The sequence below is a fragment of the Euleptes europaea genome, chromosome 14, assembly GCF_029931775.1.
Source record: "Euleptes europaea isolate rEulEur1 chromosome 14, rEulEur1.hap1, whole genome shotgun sequence".
In the NCBI taxonomy this organism is placed as follows: Eukaryota; Metazoa; Chordata; class Lepidosauria; order Squamata; family Sphaerodactylidae; genus Euleptes; species Euleptes europaea.
This window is the reverse complement of record NC_079325.1, coordinates 16,410,018-16,434,491: the sequence shown is the minus strand read 5'-3', so window position 1 is coordinate 16,434,491 and position 24,474 is coordinate 16,410,018. Positions and strand designations below refer to the sequence as shown.

Sequence of the window (24,474 nt, the reverse complement as noted above, 5' to 3'; positions counted from 1 at the left end):
AAGGGTGCTTCACACCCCACCAGCACTTAGCGGGTAGAAGAAACAACGTCTGAACAATTTCTCCTGCCATGCAGTTTGATCCAGGGAGAACGTTTCATCTCATGCAGCGGCCACATCATTTCCTTCAGTTTCTCACTGGATAGACAATTTCTCACCATGCAAACCAGCATGGCGTAGTGGTAGAGTGCCAGTCTAGCATCTGAGAAACCCAGGTTCAAATCTCCACTCTTCCATCGAAGCTCATTGGGACAGTGATTCTCTCTCAGCCTAGCCAACTCACAGGGTTGTTGTTGCGAGGATAGGGAAGAGTATTTAAGCCACTTTGGGTCCTCATTGGTGAGAAAAGTGGGGTGTAAATGGCTAAATAAATAAACAAATGGTAGTTGTTGCAGGAAATAAACCCCGCATTTGGTTGGGCTGAACTCACCATATTTTTAAATTTTTAAAGCACTGGTCCCACACGTGGCTATAGAAACACAAAGAGCAGCAGAGATAGATCCAAGTTTGGTTCTGTCCTGCCATAACAATTGCAGCCTGACACACTGCTAATTTTATGTTACATCAACACAAAAACCCACCTTAGAGTAAGCCACACAAAACCAACCTGGCTGAGCACAAGAGGCAGGGAAGGAAAAATACGGAGGAGTTTCCCGACCTCTACCTAGCAAGCCTGCACAGCAACTGTCTTCCTCAAATTGAATAGGAAGGGATGTCAAGAATCATCGTGTCTGACTGTTTTGGCAAGATTCCCTAGGGGAAGGCCTTCAGAGAAATCCAAATTGGCACCTGGAATGAATTATGCAAAGTAAGCACAATTTGTAGTTTTCTGCTGGCATTCTGCTCCCACCAGCCAGGGCAAAGAGAGGATTTGAGTTCCCCGGTTACAACAGTAGTAAATGCTACTCACACCCACATCCCAAGCTTTACTCCATGTTTGAAAGGTTCTCATTGCAGGCCAAAAGAACTAGTCACAATGTATTTTTTACTTATTTATATCCCCACAGTGTTTATATCCACATGTGTTCCTACCTTCTCAGTGTTCATATCCAGCTGCAGAAATCCTATACTTTTGACGCTTCTCTTGCCCATTGCTAAAGGCCTAAAGCCACCTTCTCAGACATGCCAGCATCTAGCTTTCGGGAGGAACGAACCTATATAAAGTGTTGTCAACGCATAATTGTGAAATGCTGCACCGTCTCAGTAATTCCCATCTGCATATAGATTGGATGCCCCAGTACTGAAACAGAAAATATTGGGCGGGGAAAGGAAGAAGAAGAGCTGGTTTTTATATGCCGACTTTCTCTACCACTTAAGGAAGACTCAAACCGGCTTACAATCACCTTCCCTTCCTCTCCTCACAACAGACATCCTGTGAGGTAGGTAAGGTTGAGAGAGCTCTAACAGAGCTGTAACTTGCCCAAGGTCACCCAGCTGGCTTCATGTGTAAGAGTGGGGAAACAAAATCCAGTTCACCAGATTAGCCTCCGCTGCTCATGTGGAGGAGTAGGGAATCAAACCTGGTTCTCCAGATCAGACTCCACCGCTCCAAACCACCTCTCTTAACCACTATACCACTCTGGCTCTCAAGAGTTGGAGTACCAAGAAATACATCGAAGCAGGCACGGATGGGATACCATTGCAATGCAGTCAGTCCAATTTCGTTCTCTGTCCTCAATTCTAGACCTGTGGAGGGCAGGCTGCTCCAGAGACTTGCTCTGACCCACTTTTGCTTGCCTGTTTCTGCTTCAATCTCATCTTGCTCTGCACACACACACACACCCATCCTCTCCTCCCTTTCTCACTATCCGTAGGCAGAAAGCCCACCCAGCTACTGTCTCAGCGGGAGAAAATTCACCGTGCTGCTGAAGATGGGAAGACAGGCTGATGATAACTTGCTAAAAGAAGCAAAAAGCTGCCTTGGGGGAGGGGGGGAGACTGGGATGCCAGGCAGCCACTGGTGAAACATCTGGCTCATCTGAGTGATGGAACATCTCGCCGCTCTTTCCAAAGGGACGTGAGCGGTGAAGAGGGTAAACATAAAGGGGGCGATGAGCTTGGGGAAGAGAACAAGGCGGTGAATCCACTTTTATGAAGCGCATGGAAGGTCACTGAGTTCCCCGGAACTGTTCATCTTTGTAAATACAGAACTCGAAGAAGGAGGAGGAGGAGTTAGTTTTTATATGCCAACTTTCTCTATCACTTAAGGGAGACTCAAACCGTCTTACAATCACCTTCCTTTCCCCTCCCCACAACAGACACCCTGTGAGGTAGGTAAGGCTGAGAGAGCTCTAACAGAGCTGTAACTTGCCCAAGGTCACCCAGCTGGCTTCGTGTGTAGGAGTGGGAAAACAAATCCAGTTCACCCGAGTGGCCTCCGCCACTCATGTGGAGGAGTGGGGAATCAAACCCGGTTCTCCAGATCAGACTCCACTGCTCCAAACCACTGCTCTTAACCACTATACCACACTGGCTCTTAGTCACTATCTTGAACAGAGAATGAGGGAAGTTGCTATTTACCTTGGGGAAAAAAACACCCTCTGGGGAGCTTCCCTTGCAGACCAATGGCTTTTCTTGAGCCACTGCAAATGTCTGGAAAAGAACATGGTTAAACAGAGTACCTGTCCAAAATGTATATGGATGGCTCATTATTTTTGAAGCTCTGTTCATAAGTTGTGGGGAACTAATTATGGATGGATTCCTGTCCCTATTTTAAGCGACGGCTTTCAGAACCAACTTCAGCCAGCCCTGTCTTTAATTTCAGAAATACGCGGGGAAGCAGCAAACACCAATTTTCTCTCTCGAAAAAAGGCAACCTAATCAAGGAGATGCTGTTCTGCAGGAACATGCAACATACGCGGTGGCATTTCATTTATCATACTCACTCTGAAGCTGTTGTGCAGAATAATAAGAGGTTATCATGATGACCATTAAACTAATGCATTGTGCAGGAAGAAATACAGAAGGGTAATTGGTAATTTATTAGCTACTGCCAACATGTGAGTTGCAAAAACTTGCAAAACTTAGAACGGAAGAATGGCCTAATAAAACCTAGCATGCATTGTGAATGGATAAACCAATGACCAGCGGGCACCGTGGCACCTGTCAATTTGTTTCTTGCCCCCTTGCTTCTTGTATCTTGGGGATAAAACCCAAAAAATCTTGAAAAAGGGAAAAAACTGGAAGCTTTGGTTTGCTCGTCCTTGCCTTGGCTGCATACACAACCTCTCCTGGAGGGCCCCTGCCTTTGGAAATGGAAATAAAAGAATCTCTTTTCCAAACAGATCCTGCCCACATGGTAGCCATTTTGTGATTGGCTCTACCCTCCACTGCAGTCATTCTTGTGGTTCTACCCATTACCTGCCAAATTTTGTGCCATCGCAATTAAAACTTGCAAAAATAGAATGGAAAAATGTCAAGTTAATTCTTGTGATTTGTTTTAATATTTTACATTTTAATATCATTAAACTGTTATCTAGTTTTGTAATTTATATTAGTTTTCCAGTTTTATTAAGTCAGATAATTTTATATATTAACCTTTGGCTGGTCAGACAGACCGTATCAATAAATATCTATCTATCCATTACCCTTTCTTAAAATCACAAAAATGCCCGCAGGCTCAACAGGGTTGGGGACCCCTAAGATAAACTAATAGTAGTAATCATAACAAGGTTGATGGGGGCTAAATATTTTTATAGAGGATCATGGACAATCCATAAGTTAGAGGATAATTGTTTGTCAATAAGAATATCTATGTCCACAGGTATTAGTTGGATCTACTGAACAAAACGTTTCTGGTTGTGTTGAATATACTAAAACTGGGTACCAATACTGAAGGAAAGGTAGGGAATACCTATAAATGCTTTAAATAAAATCATAAAGCTGAAGGTGAAGAAGAAGAAGAAGAGTTGGTTTTTATATGCTGACTTTCTCTACCACTTAAGGAAGAATCAAACCAGCTAACAACCACCTTTGTTTCCCCTCCCTGCAACAGACACCCTGTGAGTTAGGTGGGGCTGAGAGAGCTCTAAGAGGTGTGACTAGCCCAAGGTCACCCAGGTGGCTTCATGTGGAGAAGTGGGGAAACAAATCCAGTTTACCAGATTAGACTCGGCCGCTCATGTGGAGGAGTGGGGAATCAAACCCGGTTCTCCAGATTTGAGTCAACCACTCCAAACCACCACTCTTAACCACTACACCATGCTGGCTAACCCGACTTTGTGTTATTAACTGTAATAGGAATTTTAGCATAAGAGGAAGGAAATGTTGAAAAGCTGCATAATATTGATTGTAATGTGTGAAGGTATTCATGTAATAGTGGTGTATTTTCACTGTTCTCTCTCTCTCCCCCATCTCTCTTTTGCAAATGATATCTATTTTTTATTTTTCTAAAAATTAATTTTATAAATGAACCTGATTATGCAATAAGCCCTTTGGCAATCGACTAAGTTTGCCTTTTCGCTGCAGGCCTAGATTCCCTGCGACAGACTGGTGACATCAAAAGCTGGCAACTCTAGCAGTGGTATAGTGAAAATGGTCTCCTCCGCACTCCACACGATGAGCTTACCTTGTGAGGACAGCTACCATGTGGGCGCAACCACCACATGAAGACCCCAAACCAGACACTAGCCTTCAGTTACCAGTTCCTACTTCACAAAGGACAATACCCTTCTAAAGGCATAAATGTTTCCAAGGCAGTTATGCTCACTAGGGTTGCCAACCTCCAGATAGTAGCTGGAGATCTACCACTATTACAACTGATCTCCAGCCGATAGAGATCAGTTCACCTAGAGAAAATGGCCACTTTGGCCATTGGACTCTATGGCATTGAAGTCCCTCCCTTCTAGGGTTGCCAACCTCCAGGTACTTAGCCAAAATAGACACTTCTCTGTACAAAATAGTTGCTGCCAAAACGCCACAGACACAACCTTTTTAAATATAAGATTTCAATATAAACAGATATTAAGCAGTAATTCTACTCACTGTATTCTTACAAAAGACTGTATAACTGTGTGAATTATACAATAATAATAAACCAACTAGTGAGGTCAAATCACATATCCCAACAGGTATATATCAAGCATATACCTGGTAAGTATTACAAAGTTCATTCCTATCAAGTTCTAATAATAATATTTTGCCTCAATAGGACTAATCTTCTATATGTTCTTATTCCAGATGTCAGGAAGATGTCTTAGTCCAGATGCTTGTCACCTCCTGAAAACAAGCAAACATGGACGGGGGTAGAATTCTTACCCATCTGCTTAATCTCCGTTGCGTAGGTCCCCTGCACGGGTGCTGCTCGTACACTCCGGGTCCTTCCTCTTGCGCTCCCTTTCACCCCCTTTAATCTTCTTCCGAGTCATATGACCACGGAAACTGGCCTGGATCTTGGCCGCAGCCGCGTTGGCACCTGGGTCATCCAGGGGAATGTCCAAGATGTCTTCGTCCAGCTTGGTGCAAGCCCCTTCCTGGAACAAAAAAGAAGATGCCAGAGTCAACGTTGGAGGCCATGTACTGTCGGGTTCATCCTACATACTCCCAGCGAGCTTCTTTTGGGAAGCCCAAACAGCAAGAGATTGGTGGAGGAGTCATGTTAGAAGGTATGGCTAAAAAAGCAGACAGAATAGAATGCATGAGGGTAGGAGGAGACGATGGATACCATTTGGCAGTAAAGTACTGATTTGCACCCGATGTAGACCCACTTGTGATTAGACTGTGTTGAATTTGTGACTAATATGTCAATGGGATCCCTGAAATGTAGCTCCTTGATTGGTACTTTTCTGCGTGTTTGCTATGCTAAAAAATGATAATATTTGAGGATAGATTTTAATGCAAAGTATAAGGATGTATCATATACCTCTGTACAAGTTGGGAGTGGGAGGGGCTGTGGCTCAGTGGTGGAGCCTCTGCTTGGTATGCAGAAGGCCCCAGGTTCAATCCTTCAGTTAAAGGGACTAGGTAAGTAGGTGATGGGAAAGACCCCTGCCTGAGATCCCGGAGAGCAGCTGCCGGTCTGAGTAGACAATACTGACTTTGATGGACCAAGGGTCTGATTCAGTATAAGGCAGCTTCCTGTGTTCAAATATACATAAATATTTAAAACACACACACATACATCCAAAGCAATGTCTTAAGGGATGTGCAAAAGTAAATATTGTATAAATTTATTTCTTAGCGTCTTGGTAAAAACATCAGCCAGCAGCTTAATAGCCCAGGTTAGCCCTGTCTGTTCAGAGCTTGTGAGCTAAGCTGGGTTGACCCCAGGTAGTACTTGGCTGGGAGACCATTGAGGAAGACGGAGGTTGCTTTGCAGAAAAGGTCGACGGCAAACCACCCCTCTGCTCATCTCTGGCCTGGAATGCTCTGTGGATGAGTTCGCCATGATTCAAGTGTGACTCAACGGCCTGTTCTTTAAACATAAACATAAGGTTGCCAACCTCCAGGTACTAGCTGCAGATCTTCTGCTACTACAACTGATCTCCAGTCGATAGAGATCAGGTCACCGGGAGAGAATGGCCGCTTTGGCAATTGGACTCTATGGCATTGAAGTCCCTTCCCTGCCCAAACCCCACCCTCCTCAGGCTCCGCCCCAAAAACCTCCCGCTGGTGGTGAAGAGGGACCTGGCAGCCTTGGAAGCATCTTGTTCACATCTTGTTTTCACTTCCATATAGAATTACATGTTGTAAAACAAGCCTACGGGTTCTCAGCATGATACACCAATAATTCTGGTGTACTTGCCTGATTCTGGTGATCCGCTGGTTTCTTTCCCTGCCTAAGCTTTCCTCATTCTAAACTGGCATGATACTGTCTGGCTGTTCACCACATTATGGCCCTTTTGTTCAGATACTTCTATCTTTCCTGCTGGAAAGAACCCAATCGTGGCTGAGAAGCGGAGTTTCATCCAATCACCACCACACTCCTTTTTGATTAGTATTTATCATCCACTAGGCAGCAAGACTTTGTGACCCTTCTACTTAAACTTCTCTTTAAACTTTTTGTGTCTCTTTCTCTTTTAAGCCTTCCTTGTACTCTCTTTGAAAACTATAAAACCCACTTTCAAACCCCACTACATCATCCTTATTACATTCCAAATGCAATCCAGTCATTCACCGCCTTAGGAGGATTTCCTGCAGCCACTCATCTCATCGTTTTAGGTATTTTAATTATATATGGAGTTTGGAAACAGGTTGCTAATATGGCAATAAATGGATTGTCAAAACTGTGAATGCGTCATCTGTGATTCACCGTTCATATAAAATTTCACGTTTTCCATTGGGATTTGATTCTGATGAGAAATAACTCACAACAACAATGAATATGGGGCGGGGGGGATTTTATAGGCTTAGATTCCAATGACCTGGTTGGCCATTGTGTGAACAGACTGCTGGACTTGATGGGCCTTAGTCTGATCCAGTAGGGCCTTTCTTATGTTCTTATGTCCTTAAGAAGCCTTCTGCTTCTGACCAGAACTCTAGAAATACAAACGAGACGTAAACAGTGGCCTGCTTCCTATCACTCCATTCAGCAAAGTCTGAAGCTTTCCTCCAGTCTAAAGAGCTGTCCTCCAACGTCAGTGGTTCTTCCATTGAAAGGAAGGATCCAGCATGGTGTGGTTAAGAGTGGTTGTTTGGAGTAGTGGGCTCTAATCTAGAGAACCGGGTTTGATTCCCCACTCCTACACATGGAGCCAGCTGGGTGACCTTGGGCTAGTCACAGCAGTCTCAGCCCCACCTCACAGGGTTTCTGTTGTGGGGAGGGGAAGGGAGGGTGATTGTAAGCCGGTTTGATTCTTCCTTAAGTGGTAGAGAAAGTTGGTAGGATACAAGCCATTACCAACAAGTGGCAATCCTCTTCCTACACATAGACCTTCCTTCCTCTTTCGCCCCTTCCTGATCTACTTCCTTTCTCTTCCTCCTACAATGTCTCTGAGTAACCAAAATCTTTGACTGCACACTTGATTTTGCCCGTTTCTACTCTACTAGACCAGAGAGGGTCCATCTTTACTGGTCCCTGTCCCTGATGAGCCACTGTCTCCATTTTTGACTAGTACTGAGGATGTCCTGTTATAATACTGTAAATACGAATCATTAGAGTTACTTCATGACTGAGGTTACGGTGAAGGTAGCAGAGTTTTTGGTGGAAGTGGTTAAGGTTAAGATTCAATCTTAAATATTAATTGATTGTAACTTTTTATGAAACACCTGTTAGTTCTGATCTCATGACCATAACTATTTATGCCAATAAAGGTTATATGTATGTATGTATGTACATTAGAGTTGTTGTTCTTAAGGGCTGCTCACTCCTCCTGGGTCTGTACAAGGTGAGTAGACGTATCTTTGTCTCTGTAGCCCATGCAGGTAAATACAGGCACACAAACACAAAAGAACCATGCTGTACATGGCTTGTGTACACATGGCAACTGCTGAACTGCCGGTAACACAGTGTAGGGCAATTGTTTTTTTGAACCAAAAGAACAAATACCCCATTGGCTTTGATATGAATAGAGCCCATGGTGGAAGAAAGGAAAATGGCACAGTGTGTATTAATGATGGCGGGGGTGGGGGTTGCAAAGGAAACCTTAGAGGCATCCTATTTTACCTCTTTGAAATGCTGGAGGATCTGGATGTTTATTTCTCCCGGGTGGAACAACTAGGATACAACCTGATTGCTTTCATTGGGCTAGGGGTATTTGTAATTTTATAGGCTTGGATTCCAATGACCGTGGATCAGTCTATCCTGGTGAAGGAAAGTGTTGGCAGTTCGCAGCCGACTTACAGTAACCCCCTAGGATTTTCAAGGCACAAGACGCTCAGAGGTGGTTTGTGATAGCCTGCTTTCATGTAGCAACCTTGGACTTCCTTGGTGGTCTCCCATCCAAGTACTGACCAGGGCTACCCCTGCTTAGCTTCTGAGATCTGATAAGATTGGGTGAGGCTGAGCCATCCAGGTCAGGACAGGTTAGAGTTTATCCTACATGACAGGAAAAAGTAGGGTTGCCAACCTCCAGGTGGTGGCTAGAGATCTCCCGCTATTACAACTGATCTCCAGGCGACAGAGATCAGTTCCCCTGGAGAAAATGGCCACTTTGGCAATTGGACTCTATGGCATTGGTATTTCCCAACCCGGAGCTGGCAAACCTAGAAAGAAGGAGAGTGTGTGTGTTAAGGACTGAATACCATAAATGGATCTTAAACATCAGGAAATGTCTGTGGTCAATTCCCATCAGGACTGGGATGTAGTGAGGCTCTCCCTCTTAGGAGAAAGGCAGAAGGTTAGGTCTGTATGAAGAGAAAAGGGCTTGTAAAGGCTGAAGGGACAGAAGCAGACAGATGTTGCTGTGAATTGGCCTATGCACCTTGGGGATGCAGGACCTCTCTACTTGGGATTAGGGTTGCCAACTCCTGATCAGGATATTTCTAGAGATTTGGGGGTGGATCCTGGGGAAGTTGGGGTACAATGCCATCGAGTCCGCTCTCCCAAACAGCCATTTTCTCCAGGGGAATCAATTTTTGTAGTCTGGAGATCAGTTGCAATTCCAGGAGATCACCAGACCCCAACTGGAGGTTAGCAACCCCATTTGGGAGCTGGTATCCCAGAGTAATGCTTCTTTGTCTCTACTTAGTGTTCTGCTTGTACATTTGTAAGTAAAGCAATACTACAATAGTTCCATATGTTTCCAGTGCTTTCCCATCCAAAGGGGATCAGCCCTGGTAAGCACCACCCCTGTAAGTTTTACTGCTCAGAGTAATGAGGATTATGTAACAATATAAATGTTACAGGCTATGCGAGAGAGAGAGAGAGAGAGAGAGAGAGAGAGAGAGAGAGAGAGTTGGTTTTTATATGTCGACTTTCTCTACCTCTTAAGGGAAACTCAAACCGGCTTACAATCACCTTCCCTTCCCCTCCCCACAACAGACACCCTGTGAGGTAGGTGGGGCTGAGAGAGTGTGACTTGCCCAAGGTCACCCAGCTGGCTTCGTGTGTAGGAATGGGGGAAACAAATCCAGTTCACCAGATTAGCCTCTGCTGCTCATGTGGAGGAGAGGGGAAACAAATCCGGTTCTCCTGATCAGACTCCACCGCTCCAAACCACCGCTCTTAACCGCTACACTGAGCAAGCTCAGCTGTGCTCTGGAAAGCATTTTTTCCACCATCTTGTTTTTTCCTTCCTTGTTTGCTGTTTTAGGGTGCAATTAGGGCTATCAGATCTTGCAATTTATTTATTTATTTATTAGGTTTGTATCCCACCTTCTATCCCAGCCAAGGGTCTAGAAAGGGAGCCCTGAGGGATTCTAGGCATACAGTCCAAGGAAGTCCAAAGATGGAGCTCAGCTGTTTGGGGTGGGTCCTAGGGCTGCCACCTCTGGGCTGGGAAATTCCTGGAGATTTCGACAGTAGTGCCTGGGAAGGGCACGGTTTGGCATCACGAGGGACCTCAGCAGGCTACAACGCCATAGAGCCCACCCTCTAAAGTAGCCATTTTCTCCAGGGGAGCTGATCCCTGTCATCTGGTGATCAGCTGTAATTCCAGCAGATCTCCAGACACCATCAGGAGGGTTACCAACCCTATTGGGTACAGAAGGCCTATTGGGTACAGAAGGCTAGTCCAATCATCTGCCTATTTGTCTAAGTTTTATAGCTTATAATAAAGACAGCTGAAACAGAGAGTGGGCAGCCACATCCCATGCTTTTCTGGGAAGGTTCCTGGCTGCTTGGAACCTTTGGGGCCATCCCCAGTTTGCTGCATTGATGGCTTCCCAATGCGTGGCCCTGCAACCAATGCCCCACCCCTTCTTCAAAACAAAGAAAGCTGCCAAGATTGAGGCGAAAAGAGAGAGAAAAAGAGTAACAGAAAGGCAAAACAGAAGATATATCTTACAGATGGGGTTGGTGTATTGCACCAGCAAGCTGGCCAGCGGGCTAGACCGACAATACTTTTAGGGATTCCAATGAATAAACGATATGCGGCATTTATCGTGTACATTCTAAGAATCTGAAGCATGGTAATACTTTCTAAAGCAGTCTCTTATTATTTTCCCCATTACAGAACACTGATGGTGCAGTCCTCAGTAGAGGAGGGGCCACGGCTCAGTGAAAGAGCCTCTGCTTGGCATGCTGAAGGTCCCAGGTTCGATCCCTGGCATCTCCAGTTAAAAGGATCCAGTAGGAGGTAATGTGAAAGACCTCTGCCTAAGACCTTGGACTGCCACGGCAGTATGAGTAGACAATAGTGACCTTGATTGCCCAAAGGTCTGATTCAGTATAAGGCAGTGTAATGTGTTACACTCTCCTTTGCCCAATGAAGTCAGTGGAGTTGCTTTAGGGTTGCCAGCCTCCAGGTACTTAGCAAAACATACAAACAACCAATGCTGGAAATAACCGAAGTTACTAAGCAAAAACAGCACGTAGCTCACTATTTCACCTTATTCATGATATACAAAACACAGCAAATATTAATCCATTTGCAATATACTGTATTCGATGATATGCACCAAACACTAACACAACTAATAGTTCTATACAACAATATTCCTATGTGAATAAAGAAATACACACCACCAAAAATATTCTAACAGGGAAATACTAAGAAAATAATCACACTTTCCATGCCCTCAATGTTCCGGGGACGCTAAGTCCAAAAGGAGTCCAGGATAAGTGGTACTTTCTCTACCCTTTAAGGAGAATCAAACTGGCTTGCAATCTCCTTCCCTTCCTCTGCTCACAACAGACACCATGTGAGGTAGTTGGGGCTGAGAGAACTCTAAGAGAACTGTGAGTAGCCCAAGGTCACCCTGCAGGCTTCATGTTGAGGAGTGGGGAAACCAACCCAGTTCACCAGCTTAGAGTTCGCCACTCGTGGAGGAGTGGGGAATCAAACCCGGTTCTCCAGATTAGAATCCGCTGCTCTTAACCACTACACCACACTGGCTGTCACTGAACTGCAAGCACATAACAGGAAACACAAGCCGAGCACTGGCAATTTACTATAATGAGGAACTTGTGAAGGGTCACAGGCATGGAGATATCTTCTGTAACTGATTGACCTGTCCTCGGCATCCTACCCCTCCTCTTGAGCATGCACGTGAAGAGAGGCAGGAGATATAGAATCTTTGCTCTCTACCCTAAAGGGCTAGGGTTGCCAGCTCCGGATTGGGAAATACCTGGACATTTTTGGAGCGGAGCCTGAGGAGGGTGCGGTTTGGGGAGGGGAGGGACTTCAGTGCCATAGAGTCCAGTTGCCAAAGTGGCTATTTTCTCCAGGTGAACTGATCTCTATCAGCTGGAGATCAGCTGTAATAGCAGGAGATATCGAGCTACTACCTGGAGGTTGGCAACCCTACTAAAGACATACAAAACAGTAAGTTCTGTAGAGACCCACCCTCCTAAGAGTCCTGGCCCATGGGTTGAAGATCCCTGTCAGTTTAAAAGGCCCCTTTATGACTTTATTATTCTTACAGGAAGGATGCTGCCAATATAAATTCATCTTGCCGTCAGTCTGAGCTTGGGTGGATGGCAGACCCCCGCCCCCATTTACCTGCCCAGGCCCAGTTACCTGTACTCCCCCCCCCCAATTTTCTATCCCTAGGAAATTGAAGAGTTGGAGAAAAATGGCTGCCACATAGTGGTGCTCTAGGATTTAAAGAACATGAAAGATACTGCAGACTTGGCCAACCTGAGAAATCAGCAGTGGCTGAACATGGACTGACACAAACAGGACACAGGGTCTTATTCCAAGACACTGAAAGACTGGACAGTTCTACCAACTATTTTGTCAGATTGCACAGAGAAGCCATTGAAATTCATAAACATCAGCACAACTTTAACAGAAAAGAAGAGAGTTTAAGAATGAATAAGGCTTGGCTTCCTGTCCTGAAAACCTCCAGACTAACAAAGACTACAGTCCACAATAGCCATGCAGATTAGCTTTGGATTTCACACATTAACAGATCACTTCAGGATACAATGGTTCCTTATTAACATACCACACCCTCATTAGCACATTATCTTGATACTTACAGGACAATGATTAGCCCATTGCCTTTGAAACTTTTTGCAGGACAATGATTCAGCTCAAACCCAACCCCTTTCTGACTATATATTACTCTTCCTACACACTTGACACTGAGAGACACTGTCGTTCAGTGTTACTCCTCTGAAGACGCCGGCCACATCTGCTGGCGAAACGTCAGGAAAGAAAATACCAAGACCACGGTCACACAGCCCGGATAACCTACAAGAACCAATGCACTCTGACCATGAAAGCCTTCGACAATATTTTAAAAGGTAAAGGTCCCCTGTGCAAGCACCGGGTCATTCCTGACCCATGGGGTGACGTCACATCCCGACGTTTACTAGGCAGACTTTGTTTTATGGGGTGGTTTGCCAGTGCCCCAGTCAACTTCCCTTTACCCCCAGCAAGCTGGGTACTCGTTTTTACCAACCTAGGAGGGATGGAAGGCTGAACCTTGAGCCAGCTACCTGAACTCGACTTCCGTCAGGATCGAACTCAGGTCGTGAGCAGAACTTGGACTGCAGTACTGCAACTGCGAAACGTACAGTAAAGAAATAACAGCACCATGAGGCCACCAAGTATATAGAAGATCCTAAATAACAATTTTGTCATGCAATCCCAAAATATCAATGCACAACTCTATAAAAATACTACTGAGAATAACACTGCAGATGCCATTCAGAATTCAAGGCCAATGTGCATGATTGAAAATTGGAGATAGAATTGTAGATGAAGGTCGCAGGCTGAAGACAAGCTGAAGATGACACCCCAGTGTTCAGTCGTTTAACATAGCTTCCTTAGTTCCAACGGTATCCACTAGAAAGGAGATGTGCATACATGAAACATCTTCCCTGGAATTCACAGCATAAATTAACAGCTTTAGAGATGCATTTGATTATTGGGATAATTGGTTACCTGCCAGAATGACTTACTGACAGATCCATACATGCAGACGTTTTGGGGGAAGGGATGACAGCTCTTGCTGAATGTATATCGTAGGCACCTTTGTATTCTTTTTTGGAATGAGACTGTCTTTTCTTGTTAGCTTCTGCTGCTGCTTCGCCTTCAGCATCAATACTAAAACTGGACTACCCTTTTACATACATGCCTACATACACATATATATTACACACACCCACAAACTATCTTGCTGGTTGCAGTTTGTCCCCAATATCATTCTGTGCATTGGGCTAGTCACACCTCTTAGAGCTCTCTCAGCCCCACCTAACTCACAGGGTGTCTGTTGCAGGGAGGGGAAGAGAAGATGGTTGTTAGCCGGTTTGAGTCTCCCTTAAGTGGTAGAGAAAGTCAGCATATAAAAACCAGCTCTTCTTCTTCTTCTGCTTCTTCTTCTTCCTGTCCTCCTCCTCCTCCTCCTCCTCCTCCTCCTCCGGAACTGGGCTCAAAAAGGGCCTTGGATGGGGGGATATTAAAGGCAATGGCAGAATCACATGTACTAATCCCTATTGCTTTGATGTCATTACACTAGTGTAAATGATCTGTGACCCATAGAAGTTGCTCCTGCGCTTGACATAAATATGGCTGTCTCGATTTTTAAAAGACTTTTTTTTATGCATCTCAAATCCTCGGAGGCTTGATATTTCTGGAAGCTATTTTAAGGTTCCTTTAAACTGAAAAGTGCTGCATGGTAAGCATCGGCTGCATTGTATCGCATTTTCCGTGTATGTTGAGCACATTAATATTACACAGCTGGCAGTGATTATGTAAGCCCATCTCCGTTTGGCGGGTAACAACCAGTCTAACACCCTACTATTTACAACTCCTTTTTTTTATTTTTGGAAGGCAAAAAGCTGACTTTGTGATGCTGATAGGTTCCTGGTCCAGTTTTGATTCATAACCTTGCTGCCTGTAGGTGGGGGAGGAAAGGAACTAGCAAAATTAATGGGGTAAGACTGCCATATTTTATCCCAGCACTTTTTGGACAGTCCAGCCCGCTCACTGCATTAGTAAGACAAAACAAACCGGGCGGTAAAGGGTCTACGGATTAGCAGGATGTTTCAGGAGAGACGCAAGAGCATGACTTCGTACAGCCTGTGATTGGCTTGTGGAACTCACCGTCACAAGATGTGCTGAGGGCCATTCACTTAGATGCCCTTTAAAAATGGTTAGACACATTCAAAATGGATATGTGTATCAAACACGATTAGGGTTGCCAGGCCCCTCTTCGCCACCAGCGGAAGGTTTTTTGGGGCGGAGCCTGAGGAGGGAGGGGTTTGGGGAGGGGAGGGACTTCAATGCCATATAGTCCAGTTGCCAAAGTGGCCATTTTCTTCAGGCGAACTGATCTCTAACAGGTGGAGGTTGGCAACCCTAAACACAATACTTCTGGAACAGTCCTGTTGCGAACTCCGCAAGCTAGGGATGAACAACCGGGGAGGCGTGTTCCTTCGAGTCCTTGCTTACGAAATCCCCATCTGGTCTGCCACAGTTAGAAACACAATGCAGGGCAAGGAAGACCCCCCCCCCTCCAACGTGATCCATCGATTCAGGGCTCATTTTGTTATTACACCTACTGGATAATCATAGACGTTTAGTCACATCATTGTAAATATTAGATCCAGAGTTAGAAAGCAGGTCTCTAATATCTCAGAGCCCTGAGCATCCCATTATTTTATCCTGCTTGGCCATTTCGATTTTCAAAGTGGGCGTTGCAAATGAATTAATATTATGCAATCTATTTCTGTTGATTTTATCCACTTTTTGAAAGCCTGCTTAATGTTGCTGTTAACAGCCTCAGAATGAAAAAAAAATTGGGAGGGGGCGGATGCAAAGCGAGTCTGGAGACTTTGTTTACGGGGTGGTTTGCCACTGCCTTCCCCAGTCATATTTTATACCTTAGGTACACCCTTAAAAATATTAGGTGAACACCTAAGAAATGTAATGTGTGAAACAGGATGCTGAAGGAAGCATGGAAAATTGGAAGTGCGGAAAGGTAGGCTGCACTGCCACATCATAAGATGCCAGGCTAGGCCAAGCCATGAAATTTAATCCCTTTACCCTTGAAGAAGAAGAATAAGAGTTGGTTTTTATATGCCGACTTTCTCTACCACTTAAGGAAGAATCAAACTGGCTTACACTTACCTTCTCCTCCCCCTCCCCACAACAGACACCCTGTGAGGTGGGTGGGGCTGAGAGAGTGTGACTAGCCCAAAGTCACCCAGCTGGCTTCATGTGGAGGAGTGGGGAATCAAACCCGGTTCTCCAGATCAGACTCCACCGCTCCAAACCACCGCTCTTAACCACTACACCACTCTGGCTCTCAGGACACTCAGCTGGGTAGCAAGCTCAACCGGTTGGGTTGCGAGCCCTTATCGAGTCACCATGTTCCTCTTCTGCCTTTTGGAAGGACCTGCTGTTAGCACAGGTGCAGGAGAGATTCACCTCCTGCCTCTTGGCATGGCAAGGTCAGTGCAGAGGATGCCTCCATGGCTATTGACCCTTGGCTTCTTCCTCACAATGGCATACCTCCCCATGTTCGGCTTGCATTTCCTACCCTCAGTTCTCTCGGGCTGCTGTCCATGGTCCTAGCCTTGACTCCAATGAGGTCATCGCTCTGGTTCCTCCTCTTCAAATCATGGGATTATGAAGTCACATGATTTATATCAGGTGTTATAGCTCAATGAGTCCAAGGATTGGAAAGGTTGACCACCACTATGCTACACAAAACATTTTAAAAGGTACCATCCAGAAACTAGTGGAAGAACTTTTCAGTTTCCCGGAACACTTTGCTGCTGTTCTCTGTCACCATCTCTCAACAAAAGTACTTCAAGAGGGGGCAGGTATAAAAAAAAATGGCTCCTATTTGAAATTAACAAACTAGAATTTATCAGCAAATTTGGCACTCTGTACATTTGCACTGCCCTTGACCTGGGTGGCCCAGGCTAGCCCAATTTAATCAGATCTCAGAAGTGAAGCAGGCTTGCCTTGGTTAGTAGTTAGATGGGAGCCCACCAAGGAAGTCCAGGGTTTGCAATGCAGAAGCAGCAATGGCAAACTGCCTCTGTTCATCTCTTCTCTTGAAAACCCTACAGGGTTGCTGTAAATCAGTTTTAACTTAATGACATTTTCCACCACCACCAAATTAGCATTTAATCAAGAGTGTGGGTTTCTTTCCCATTTCAGGTGTTAGATGTCAGCCAGAAAGATAGCATTATCACCTATAACTGTTGCTGTAAAAGGGGTCATTCTGTTCTCATTTGGGCTTTGCATAGTAATGTTGCAGGCTCATCTCTGTTCCTTTCCTTTACTATTTCAATAATTTAAAGGATGCTACTCTGATTACCCTGCCATTGGAATAACCTTGATATCCTCCTTGTTTCACTGACCTGTGTCCAACCAGCCAGCATGGTGTAGTGGTTAAGAGCGGTGGTTTGGAGCAGTGGAGTCTGATCTGGAGAAGCGAGTTTGATTCCCCACTCCTCCACATCAGCGGCGGAGGCTAATCTGGTGAACTGGATTTGTTTCCCTGCTCCTACACATGAAGCCAGCTGGGTGACCTTGGGCTAGTCACACTCTCTCAGCCCCACCTACCTCACAGGGTGTCTGTTGTGGGGAAGAGAAGGTGATTGTAAGCTGATTTGAGTCTCCCTTAAGTGGTAGAGAAAGTCAGTATATAAACACCAACTCTTCTTCTTCATCTAGAAATAAAGCTGAAGGTTTAGAAGAAGAAGAAGAAGTTGGTGTTTATATGCTGACTTTCTCTACCACTTAAGGGAGACTCAAACCAGCTTACAATCACCTTCCCTTCCCTTCCCCACAACAGACACCCTATGAGGTAGGTGGGGCTGAGAGAGTGTGACTAGCCCAAGGTCACCCAGCTGGCTTTGTGTGTAGGAGAGGGGAAAGCAACCCGGTTCACCAGATTAGCCCCCACAGCTGATGTGGAGGAGAGGGGAGTCAAACACGGTTCTCCAGATCAGAGTCCACCGCTCCAAACCACTGCTCTTAACCACTACACCCTGCTGGCTCTGCAAGTGAGAAGCAGAAGTGGTTTGCCAGTGCCTTCCTCTGCTGAGCCTTCCTTGGTAATCTCCCTTGCCAGTACTGACTCTGCTTAGCTGCCAAGATATGACAAGATCAGGCTATACCATGCTGCCTTCACGTCTTTCTTGGGAAGGCAGAATATCCTGAATATGGCCTGTGGTGTTTTTGGGAAGCTGTAGTATGGAAGGATCCAGGTTCCTTCCAAATCTTAAGTCTCCAGGAGAACTGCCCACCATGCACCTATCTTCTCGTTTTGTAGAACCCCCTAAGAAATGTTGCTGTGGTATCAGTGGGCGTGTTGCCTCCAGAATAGCATAGGTCAACCCACGAACTCGCCCACCCTTCTCTTGGAGGGCCTCATCATTCGAAAAGCCCCACATACGCTGAGACGGTGCAAAATCTTACTTTCTGCAAACAAGTGACCTGGTTTTGATCTTACTTAATGCAATGCAATATGACTGTGCCATCTCCTAATTGAAGTTGCTGGAAACAAAACCAAGTCCTGGGGGAACCAAGGGGACGCCAGTGCTAGAATCTCCTGCCTTTGCAAATTGGATCATGGGGAAATTCCAACCCAAGCACTCAATGTGCATGTCAAACCCTTCCTCATACGGCTCCCAGGCAAGGATGGATTTCTGGGTCAGGCTCTTACAGTGATTCAGGCTTCTGGTTAACACTGGTCTCATGGCAAATAGTGGGATCTATCTGGGGTGGATCTCACATTATAATGTGACTAGAAAAGGCCTTTCATCTTTCAGATCCTTCATTGTATATATCCTGGTGTGGAAATAAAGGCTTTCACCTTTATTTCCCAGCAAGGCTTCTTGGCTTTTAACATCTGCATGGCATACGGATATTCTTCAGGTGAAGTTTTTCTCATCACTGCATTTGTCTGCTTGGGAAAAGCTTCCCAGATACATTTTTTGTGTGCCATGCAGATGTTAAGTCACAGCAGTCCTACCAGGGGTGTGTGGAAACACACCTTGACTGCCTTATTGGGAAACTTCATTAATTTTTTTAGATAGTTATACCCCACTTTTCTCCCCCAATGAGAACCCAAAGTGGCTTACAATATTGTTCTCCCCTCCTCCATTTCATTGTCCCCACAACAACCCTGTGAGGTAGGTTAGGCTGACCGAGTGAGCGGAATGAGAATTCGAACCTGGGTCTCCCAGATCCTATTCTGGCACTCTAACCTCTACACCCCAGAGCCCTTAAGCTCCGTCTCTCACTAAGGAGCTCAGGATGGCATACATGGTTCCTTACCATTTCCCTCTCCCAACCCTGTGAAGTAGGTCAGGCTGAGACAGGATGACTGGTTCAAGGTCACTCATTGAGGATCACGACTAAGTGGGGATTTGAACTCAAGTCTCCCAGGTCCTAGTCCAGGACTCTGACCGCTACACATGCTACAAACCACTTTCTTCTGGCTGGCGTGCGGCCATTGGCCCCGCTCCTGTCTGCAAGAGCAGAACCAGATTTTGTCTTCATGCATTACCCCTAATGAGTTAGAAATTGTCACAAACGGAGCTGTGGAATAGGTTGAGCTCGTGTGTCCCTAGCCATTTAGCAACAGCTTGTGTGGGCACAGCTAAGCATTGACACAAGAGAGTGGGCTAAGGGTCTATGTTTCTTTGAAGGCTCAACGCCAAGGAATAGCAGGGGATAAACCACACAGGATACGATACATACCCCACCCATATGAATAAACTTCACAGGATACCTTTCCCTCCCATATGAATCCAGTCTTTTGCTGTTCAAAAATACAAACCTTCCTATCCCCGTAAGTTCTGATTGTCCGAAGTTCAGCAGTTTAGTACGGATTCTTATAAAGGGGGGGACACCCCCCCCCAACCATGTTCCTTGCTTTTATTTCACAATTGCCGCTTGTTCTCTCCCCACCAAAGGACTTTGTTTTCCCCTCCCCTCTTTCTCACCCCAGTTTGCGGGAACAGAAATAAGCAGTGACTCCCACACACAAACTAAGTGTTCTGCCAGTCCTATTATTATTATTTCATGTTTAAAATCCCGGCAGCAGAAAAATCGCTCTATCGTGCAGAGAAGCCGATGTCCCAAAGCAACCTCTTTTGAAAACAGTGTGTGTATGTGGGGGGGAAATCTTAGACAAAGGTCATCTCATTTGGAAATGGAACAGGCTCTGAAGAAGAGCTTAGAGAATGCAATATCCTTCGAGCACAACCGTTTCCAAGATCACAAGAGTCCAAGTCAGCAGCACACACTGATCAGAACTCAATCGCCTCCTTCCCCAACGGTCTAAGACCCTCAAAGAAAAGTCTAACACCTCACGCAGGTCCACGACATGCCGGAAATAAAAGTCACAACGGCACAACCAACCCCGCTGCAATCTTTTGCACCACCAGTTCATGGACAATTTCCGTGCATTCATTAAAAAAATGTACAAGATCTGTACGTACATTACAGCAGTCCATCCTGGATGCCACTGCGACGGAGAATTGTCCAGGCAATACGAGGCTGGTACAGTAGGAAGGCAGAGATCCGCTTTTGTGGCTTTTGAGAACTTGCTTTCCCCTTACTTGTCTCTGGAGCAGCTCTTTCTGCAGGTGCCCAAGTTGTGTGGAGCCGATTGCCTACGTAACCCAGTTACTCGCGGCTGGGGAGCCTATCAGACCCACTCAAGTAGCTCCAGTCCGCATGCTTTTTAATTTCTCTCCCTCTCCCTCTCTCCCTCTCTCTCTCTCCCCAGCTTATTTTACAGCAGCAACTCCCTTTTGCTTCCAACACCCTTCAAATACTTAAAGAGACAGGCAGGCTGGCATTAGGATGCCTTTGTGCCATTGGAATACACTAGGAAGAACAAGCGGCTCCGAACATGCAGCAGCTGCTTTTAGAAGACTCCTTTGTTAGGGCACAGCCAGGAGCTCTCTTCATATCAGGGCTCAATCAGGTTTGGTAATCTGAGTGGAGAGAGATAATCCAACTGAATCCCTTTCTCGTCTTTCTTCCTAACCTGATTCAATTACATGTACAGGAATGGATCCTCTGCCTGTATGTGTCCAGCATACATTTTTCAACACGGCTGCTGTGTCATGGCTATCAGTTCTCTGTCTTCTCATCTGCTTTAGGCAAGGCCTTAGGCAGCCCCCTGAGTCACTTTTTGAAAGCCAAATGGGGAGGAAGTTGCACTTTCTTTTGTCCTGAACACAAGCAGTGTTTTTAATTCAGCTATGCTTGTGGCCATCATCACTACTGACACTGGCAGTGAATCCCATGATTTAATTCCTTGTTGAGTAAAGACGTGCTTCCTTTTGTCTGTTGGGTGGAGCATATGGCCCCAAATCTCCAGGAATTTCCACAAGCTGGAGTTGGCAACCCTAGTTCATGGAGAGTATGGACTAAAAGAGCTGGAGCAGGGAAGCCCTTCATTCAAATCTCACCTAAGCCATGAACTCACCAAGAGACCTTGGGCAAGTCTCTATTCTAGGAACATAAGAGCCTCGCTAGATCAGACCAAAGCTCTGTCTAGTCCGGCACCCTGTTTTCTACAGTGGCTAACCACATGTTAGCCGGAAGGTCTGCACAGTGACCAAACCAACCCCTTTTTTGTCTCCCACCTTCTGAAATTCAGGGGTACACTGCCTCTGAACATGGAGGTTCCATTAAGCCACTGGGGCTCTACTTCCAGCGCCAGCCTGCTATATGGGGGTTCATTCGGGTCACATTAAGGAGATTACTGGCCTTTATACAAAGATAATTATACAAAGCCCTTCAGACACTCAAACAGTAGCCTGTGGTCACACAAATGCATATTTATCTGGGAAGAAGGCCCACTGAATTCAACAGGTCAGATCCAGGCTAAATGTTCCAGTGGCAGAATGGAACTTTCCTCCCGCACCTTCCCACTGCATCTCACTGATCTCCACGAAATAGCTCCTGGGGTATTGTGGACTCTAGGTAGGGTAGGGAAATATTGGAGATTTGGGGGTTGGATCCTGAGGAGGGTGGGGTTTGGGAAGGGGAGGGTCTTCAATGGGGTATAACGCCATAGAGTCCGCCTTCCAAAGTGGCCATTTTCTCCAGGTGAGCTGATCTCCGTTGCCTGGAGATCAGTTGTAATCCCAGGGAATCTCCAGCCACCACTTGGAAGCTGGCAAACCTAGGTTTGAATGAGGCAAGGATAAGATCGAGCTTCTCGCTGACATGAGATCTCATTGCTGCAATGTCTGGGTAATTGAACGCGTACTGAGAAAGCGAGGCGAAACTTTTGTGCTTGCCTGCATGCGAGTGAGGGAAGAGTCTGAGAACCAGCCAGGCTCAACTGTGTGTTTTCTCCCATCTGAGCTCCCTGCCTACGTTAAAAATTCCACTGCCATAAAATAAAGGCTTGGACGTTGCTAAGCAACCTTACAATCTCCCACTCCGTGTTGCTGCTGTTCAGAGGGCTCCTCGTTTCTTATTGCCTGGGGATTTGTTTCCCCCAAAAATCTTTGCACTACCAGGCTCAGGATTTTATCAGGGCTTTCAAAGAAGCGCTAACATTTTCATCTGAAAATCGGATGCAAAAATAAACTGCATCCCCTGCTTTGTTACCCCAAAGCACCGTTTAGTACAAGCTAACCATCTGGCACTTACTATTTGCTCAAAAATCAGAGCCTAGAGTTCAACAGGATTTACTTCCTATAAAGGCTGTGATCCTGTTAGGGTTGCCAGGTCCCTCTTCGTCATTGGCGGGAGGTTTTTGGGGCGGAGCCTGAGGAGGATAAGTAGGGTTGCCAACCTCCAGGTACTTAAGCAAAATAGAAGTACGTGCTCATATGCAAACAACTTTAATCAAATGTCAAACAAACCATAATACAATCTATACAAGGTGCAATAATACCTAAACTATCTACTATATTAACATACAATCACATACAGAGACAATGAACAATATATACAATATATACAGCAGTGTGGAGCCTTTTAAGCAGGTAAGACCAAGTTTTGCTTACAAAGTCATGAATGATGCATGGACATTTCATTCACCCAGCAGCGTGTAAAGCGCAAGAGGCAGAGAGTTCTACAATGTGCACCGAGGTGCTTTAGTTCAACAAACTCAAAGGGCAATTAAAGCGCAGTGGCCAAGAAGCTCAACAAGTAACAATGAAGAGTTAGGCGCAGAAAATGTAGCAAATGCAAGTGAAGCATTGCAGGCGCTAAGCTCGAAAAGGCGTGGTGAAGCGCTGGACGCTGAAAATACAAGGCACAGTAACGCCTTCCGGATAGTGGGCGGTTTCACCAAAACAATTGTGGCTTTGTCAGCCATACTTCACCTTCATGGTGATTTATTATTCTCAGCATTAAGTTCTGAGTGGCTTATTCGCGTCGGTAAGGACTGCTTTTGCTTTTGGCAATGGAGAAAGGTGAAGTACGGCTGACGAAGCCACAATTGTGGCCTGAGCAGTAGGGTTGCCAACCTCCAAGTTCTAGCTGGAGATCTCCTTCTATTACAACTGTTTTCCAGCCGATAGAGATCAGTTCACCTGGAGAAAATGGCTGCTTTGGCAATTGGACTCTATGGCATTGAAGCTCTCCCCTCCCCAAACCCCGCCCTCCTCAGGCTCCCCCCCAAAACCTCCAACTGGTGGCAAAGAGGGACCTGGCAACCCTAAGGGCGGGATTTGGGGAGGGGAGAGACTTCAATTACATACAGTTGCCAAAGCAGCCATTTTCTCCAGGTGAACTGATCTCTATCGGCTGGAGATCAGTTGTAATAGCAGGAAATCTCCACGTAGTACCTGGAGGTTGGCAACCCTAGATCCTGTATACGCTGATATGGATGCAGGACCCACTGAACATAGGGAGACTTACTTCCAAGACAAGATGATATGCATAGGATATGCGTAGACGCTTTGTGTTCTTAGGATTGCTGCTTTAATGTATTGCTCGGAAGAAAAAGATGCAGGCTGCCATTCTAGGCAGCTAAACTGTGTGCTGGATTGCAGCCATTATAAACAGGAGTGCAATTACTGTCATGTACATTGTAAAACTTGGCAGGTTTTGTTTGTATTGATATAACGATACCGAACAGTGGGATGTGCAATAAATGTGATGTGGTTTAAAGAATTAGAGCTGGCAGTTCCCAGGAAGGCGGGTAGTAACTATCAGATATGCTGTTTGCAACCTGGTCTACAGCAATGTCTTCTCGCAAATGTGCTTTGGCAGCTAGTGAAGGCTACAAACATCTTCCAGGTGTATGGCCACAGGGGTCTCAACCCAGGGTTTCTGAGAGTCAGACAATAGGGCTTTGCTGTCTGCACTACTGTGGCTTGAAAGAGGAGGGAGCTGCTTTGTTTCAGTGCCACCACTGAAGATGGCCAAAGGCGGTATTGCAGCCAATAACTCAACTCCTGGGCCAATAGGGTTCCACCTAGTCCTAGGATGTTTTCATACACAAAAACGGTACTGGGTCGTGGGAGATATTTCACTGATTTTCTGC

General features: G+C 45.7%; 1 protein-coding gene across 1 annotated transcript in view; it reads right to left on the bottom strand.

Annotated features, from left to right (window-relative positions):
• NRGN (neurogranin) overlaps positions 1–20,721 on the bottom strand; it is a 35,358-nt gene extending 14,637 nt beyond the window's left edge. The window contains exons 1-2 of the mRNA XM_056860695.1: positions 20,453–20,721; positions 5,254–5,468 (exon numbers count right to left, since the gene is read on the bottom strand). Of these exons, the coding sequence (XP_056716673.1) occupies positions 5,262–5,468; positions 20,453–20,467 (222 nt within the window). The 5' untranslated portion in view covers positions 20,468–20,721 and the 3' untranslated portion in view covers positions 5,254–5,261. The remainder of the gene's footprint in view (positions 1–5,253; positions 5,469–20,452) is intronic.
• Between the last annotated feature and the right edge of the window lie 3,753 nt (positions 20,722–24,474).